Source organism: Eubalaena glacialis, chromosome 11, assembly GCF_028564815.1.
Source record: "Eubalaena glacialis isolate mEubGla1 chromosome 11, mEubGla1.1.hap2.+ XY, whole genome shotgun sequence".
Lineage (NCBI taxonomy): Eukaryota > Metazoa > Chordata > Mammalia > Artiodactyla > Balaenidae > Eubalaena > Eubalaena glacialis.
Genome location: NC_083726.1, coordinates 17301486 through 17307770, shown reverse-complemented (window position 1 = coordinate 17307770; position 6285 = coordinate 17301486). Strand labels below are relative to the sequence as shown.

The following is a 6285-nucleotide window of genomic DNA, read 5'->3' as shown; positions in this document are numbered from 1 at the left end:
ATTAGGAGGAAAAAAGTACATGTGCATAGACACGCATGGGTGGGCTCAGAGAAAGTGTAGTTGACAGAGCATACTATGGTCTAGTGTCCCCTCCCTTCTCTGACCTCTGAGGAAACTTTCTGCTGTGTGTAGTTTGGGAGGTCTCCTTGACCTCAAGAATGAGAAATAGACCAGAGGGCAGACAGCAGAAGCAAGAAGAATTACAATCCTGCAGCCTGTGGAACAAAAACCACATTCACAGAAAGATAGACAAGATGAAAAGGCAGAGGGCTATGTACCAGATGAAGGAACAAGATAAAACCCCAGAAAAACAACTAAATGAAGTGGAGATAGGCAACCTTCCAGAAAAAGAATTGAGAATAATGATAGTGAAGATGATCCAGGACCTCAGAAAAAGAATGGAGGCAGAGATCGAGAAGATAAAAGAAATGTTTAACAAAGACCTAGAAGAATTAAAGAACAAACAAACAGAAATGAACAATACAATAACTGAAATGAAAACTACACTAGAAGGAATCAATAGCAGAATAACTGAGGCAGAAGAATGGATAAGTGACCTGGAAGAGAGAATGGTGAAATTCACTGCTGCAGAACAGAATAAAGAAAAAAGAATGAAAAGAAATGAAGACAGCCTAAGAGACCTCTGGGACAACATTAAACGTAACAACATTCGCATTATAGAGGTCCCAGAAGGAGAAGAGAGAGAGAAAGGACCCGAGAAAATATTTGAAGAGATTATAGTTGAAAACTTCCTTAACATGGGAAAGGAAATAACCACTCAAGTCCAGGAAGCACAGAGAGTCCCAGGCAGGATAAACCCAAGGAGAAACACGCCGAGACACATAGTAATCAAATTGGCAAAAATTAAAGACAAAGAAAAATTATTGAAAGCAGCAAGGGAAAAACGACAAATAACATACAAGGGAACTCCCAGAAGGCTGACAGCTGATTTCTCAGAAGAAACTCTGCAAGCTAGAAGGGAGTGGCATGACATATTTAAAGTGATGAAAGGGAAGAAACTACAACCAAGATTACCCGGCAAGGATCTCATTCAGATTCAATGGAGAAATCAAAAGCTTCAGAGACAAGCAAAAGCTAAGAGAATTCAGCACCACCAAACCAGCTCTACAACAAATGCTAAAGGAACTTCTCTAAGTGGGAAACACAAGAGAAGAAAAGGACCTACAAAAACAAACCCAAAACAATTAAGAAAATGGTCATAGGAACATACATATCGATAATTACCTTAAACGTGAATGGATTAAATGGTCCAACCAAAAGACACAGGCTTGCTGAATGGATACAAAAACAAGACCCATATATATGCTGTCTACAAGAGACCCACTTTAGACCTAGGGACACATACGGACTGAAAGTGAGGGGATGGAAAAAGACATTCCATGCAAATGGAAATCAAAAGAAAGCTGGAGTAGCTATACTCATATCAGATAAAATAGACTTTAAAATAAAGAATGTTACAAGAGACAAGGAAGGATACTACATAATGATCAAGGGATCAATCCAAGAAGAAGATATAACAATTATAAATATATATGCACCCAACATAGGAGCACCTCAATACATAAGGCAACTGCTAACAGCTATAAAAGAGGAAATCGACAGTAACACAATAATAGTGGGGGACTTTAACACCTCACTTACACCAATGGACAGATGATCCAAAATGAAAATAAATAAGGAAACAGAAGCTTTAAATGACACGATAGACCAGATAGATTTAATTGATATTTATAGGACATTCCATCCAAAAACAGCAGATTACATGTTCTTCTCAAGTGCGCATGGAACATTCTCCAGGATAGATCACATCTTGGGTCACAAATCAAACCTCAGTAAATTTAAGAAAATTGAAATCATATCAAGCATCTTTTCTGACCACAACGCTATGAGATTAGAAATGAATTACGGGAAAAAAATGTAAAAAACACAAACACATGGAGGCTAAACAATATGTTACTAAATAACCAAGAGATCACTGAAGAAATCAAAAAATACCTAGAGACAAATGACAACAAAAACACGATGATCCAAAACCTATGGGATGCAGCAAAAGCAGTTCTAAGAGGGAAGTTTATAGCAATACAAGCCTACCTCAAGAAACAAGAAAAATCTCAAATAAACAATCGAACATTACACCTAAAGGAACTAGAGAAAGAAGAACAAACAAAACCCAAAGTTAGCAGAAGGAAAGAAATCATAAAGACCAGAGCAGAAATAAATGAAATAGAAACAAAGAAAATAATAGCAAAGATCAATAAAACTAAAAGCTGGTTCTTTGAGAAGATAAACAAAATTGATAAACCATTAGCCAGACTCATCAAGAAAAAGAGGGAGAGGACTCAAATCAATAAAATTAGAAATGAAAAAGGAGAAGTTACAACAGACACCACAGAAATACAAAGCATCCTAAGAGGCTACTACAAGCAACTCTATGCCAATAAAATGGACAACCTGGAAGAAATGGACAAATTCTTAGGGGAGGTATAATCTTCCAAGACTGAACCAGGAAGAAATAGAAAATATGAACAGACCAATCACAAGCACAGAAATTGAAACTGTGATTAAAAATCTCCCAACAAACAAAAGTCCAGGACCAGATGGCTTCACAAGTGAATTCCTTCAAACATTTAGAGAAGAGCTAACACCAATCCTTCTCAAACTCTCCCAAAAAATTGCAGAGGAAGGAACACTCCCAAACTCATTCTATGAGGCCATCATCACCCTGATACCAAAACCAGACAAAGATACTACAAAAAAAGAAAATTACAGACCAATATCACTGATGAATATAGATGCAAAAATCCTCAACAAAATACTAGCAAACAGAATCCAGCTACACATTAAAAGGATCATACACCATGATCAAGTGGGATTTATCCCAGGATGCAAGGATTCTTCAATATATGCAAATCAATCAATGTGATACACCGTATTAACAAATTGAAGAATAAAAACCATATGATCATCTTAATAGATGCAGAAAAATCTTTTGACAAAATTCAACACCCATTTATGATAAAAACTCTCCAGAAAGTGGGCACCGAGGGAACCTAACTCAACATAATAAAGGCCATATATGGCAAACCCACAGCAAACATCATTCTCAATGGTGAAAAACTGAAAGCATTTCCTGTAAGATCAGGAACAAGACAAGGATGTCCACTCTCACCACTATTATCAACATAGTTTTGGAAGTCCTAGCCACAGAAATCAGAGAAGAAAAAGAAATATAAATTGGAAAATAAGAAGTAAAACTGTCACTGTTTGCAGATGACATGATACTATACATAGAGAATCCTAAAGACTCTACCAGAAAACTACTAGAACTAATCAATGAATTTGGTAAAGTAGCAGGATACAAAATTCATGCACAGAAATCTCTTGCATTCCTATACACTGATGAATAAAAATCTGAAAGAGAAATTAAGGAAACACTCCCATTTACCACTGCAACAAAAAGAATAAAATACCTAGGAATAAACCTACCTAGGGAGACAAAAGACCTGTATGCTGAAAACTATAAGACACTGATGAAAGAAATTAAAGATGATACAAACAGATGGAGAGATATACCATGTTCTTGGATTGGAAGAATCAATATTGTGGAAATGACTATACTACCCAAAGCAATCTACAGATTCAATGCAATACCTATCAAATTACCAATGGCATTTTTTTACAGAACTAGAACAAAAAAATCTTAAAATTTGTATGGAGACACAAAAGACCTCGAATAGCCAAAGCAGTCTTGAGGGAAAAAAACGGAGCTGGAGGAATCAGACTCCCTGACTTCAGACTATACTACAAAGCTACAGTAATCAAGACAATATGGTACTGGCACAAAAACAGAAATATAGATCAATGGAACAAGATAGAAAGCCCAGAGATAAACCCACGCACCTATTGTCAACTAATCTATGACAGAGTAGGCAAGGATATATAATGGAGAAAAGACAGTCTCTTCAATAAGTGGTGTGGGGAAAACTGGATAGCTACATGTAAAAGAATGAAATTAGAACACTCCCTAACACCATACACAAAAATAAATTCAAAATGGATTAGAGACCTAAATGTAAGACTGGACACTATAAAGCTCTTAGAGGAAAACATAGGAAGAACACTCCTTGACGTAAATCACAGCAAGATCTTTTTTGATCCACCTCCTAGAGTACTGGAAATAAAAACAAAAATAAACAAATGGGACCTAATGAAACTTAAAAGCTTTTGCACAGCAAAGGAAACCATAAACAAGATGAAAAGACAACCCTCAGAATGGGAGAAAATATTTGCAGACGAATCAACGGACAAGGGATTAATCTCCAAAATATATAAACAGCTCATGCAGCTCAATGTTAAAAGAACAAATAACCCAATCCAACAATGGGAAGAAGACCTAAATAGACATTTCTCCAAAGAAGACACACTGATGGCCAAGAAGCACATGAAAAGCTGCTCAACGTCACTAATTATTAGAGAAATGCAAATCAAAACTACAATGAGGTATCACCTCACACCAGTTAGAATGGGCTTCATCAGAAAATCTACAAACAACAAATGCTGGAGAGGGTGTGGAGAAAAGGGAACCCTCTTGCACTGTTGGTGGGAATGTAAACTGATACAGCCATTATGGAGAACAGTATGGAGGTTCCTTAAAAAACTAAAAATAGAATTACCATATGACCCAGCAATCCCACTACTGGGCATATACCCAGAGAAAACCATAATTCAAAAAGGCACATGCACCCCAATGTTCATTGTAGCACTATTTACAATAGCCAGGTCATGGAAGCAACCTAAATGCCCATCGACAGACGAATGGATAAAGATGTGGTACATATATACAACGGAATATGACTCAGCCATAAAACAGAACGAAATTGGGTCATTTGTTGAGACGTGGATGGATCTAGAGACTGTCATACAGAGTGAGGTAAGTGAGAAAGAGAAAAACAAATATCGTATATTGACGCATATATGTGGAACCTAGAAAAATGGTACAGATGAACCGGTTTGCAGGGCAGAAATTGAGACACAGATGTAGAGAACAAACGTATGGACACCAAGGGGGGAAAGCGGGGTGGGGGGGGTGGTGGTGGTGGTGTGATGAATTGGGAGATTGGGATTGACATATATACACTAATATGTATAAAATGGATAATTAATAAGAATCTGCTGTATAAAAAAATATATAAAATAAAATTCAAAAAAAAAAAAAAGAGAAATATGTGGTCTCTTTATCTTCTATCCAAGCAGGACTCAGCTCCTCTTTGCTCCTGCCATTATCTTTATCTTGGAGTATCTGTCCACAGGGGACAGATTCCAGCTGCTCAGCCTGGGGCCCATCCATCTCCTGCCTCAAGGTTTTGGATCCAGGTCATCACAATTGTGGCAGATATTCATTTTAGAGTCGAGTAGGTTAATATGACCAACATGGGGAAGACTTATGTTGCAACTGTGGATGGGGGAACGGAGTTGCATTGGTTTTCTGTTAGAGCAGAAATGGATTTCGGTGTTGGCCAGTCTGTAACGTATTTTGGGCGCCCACTGTGCTCAAAACAGCTGTTCCCTGACACTTCCTCTCCTCCCCACATCCTGGAGCAGGGAGGGGAAGTGGCGAAAAGGAAGAAAAGGCAAAGAGGATGTGGAAGGCAGGCAGGTGGGCATCCTCTGCCGCCCAGCCTCACCCTCCAGCCCGCACCGGCCACGCCCCTCGGCCCCGCCCTCGCCCCAAACCTACTTTAAACTCCCGCCCCCTCTTAAAGACGACCAATGCCCAGCCGGGGAGCCCGCAGGAGGCTGCGGATTGGCCGGCGCCGCGGTTGCCCAGGTGACGGGTGGGTCCTGCTGGGTCCCAGAGCCGGGCGGGGCGGGGGCGAGGGTTGCCCGGTGGTTTCCGTCCCGGCCCGCCCAAGCCTGCGGCGCCCAGGTTTGCGCCCATCGGTAGCTGGAGGGGGCGGTCCCCGCGCGCCCCTCCGCCCAGCGCGTTTCCCGCCGGCCTCCCGCTAGGGGCGCGACGCCCTCCGCCTCCGTCTCCGCCCCCAGGATCTGCGGCTGCCAGCTTCCGAGCGCGGCTTCCCCGGACGGCGGCGTGATGGGCTGCGGGAACTCCACCGCCACCAGCGCGGGCGCGGGCCAAGGTGAGCGCGGCGGGCGACTGGGGGTGCGGTGACTCGGGGGCTGTGGGGAGCTCTGCAGGGTGGGCCGCCTCTGCGGGAGAGGCCAGGAGAGAGGCGGCGAGAAGGAAGGATGCAGGGACCTCGGGCG

General features: G+C 41.3%; 1 protein-coding gene across 3 annotated transcripts in view; it reads left to right on the top strand.

Annotated features, from left to right (window-relative positions):
* Positions 1-5881: 5881 nt before the first annotated feature.
* The window catches only part of C11H12orf75 (chromosome 11 C12orf75 homolog), a 39907-nt gene continuing 39503 nt past the window's right edge, over positions 5882-6285 (top strand). For 2 of the 3 annotated variants that reach the window (XM_061205517.1, XM_061205519.1), the window contains exon 1: positions 5882-6158. In XM_061205517.1, the coding sequence (XP_061061500.1) occupies positions 6113-6158 (46 nt within the window). In that variant the 5' untranslated portion in view covers positions 5882-6112. The remainder of the gene's footprint in view (positions 6159-6285) is intronic. The other variant, XM_061205518.1, reaches the window with a different exon arrangement.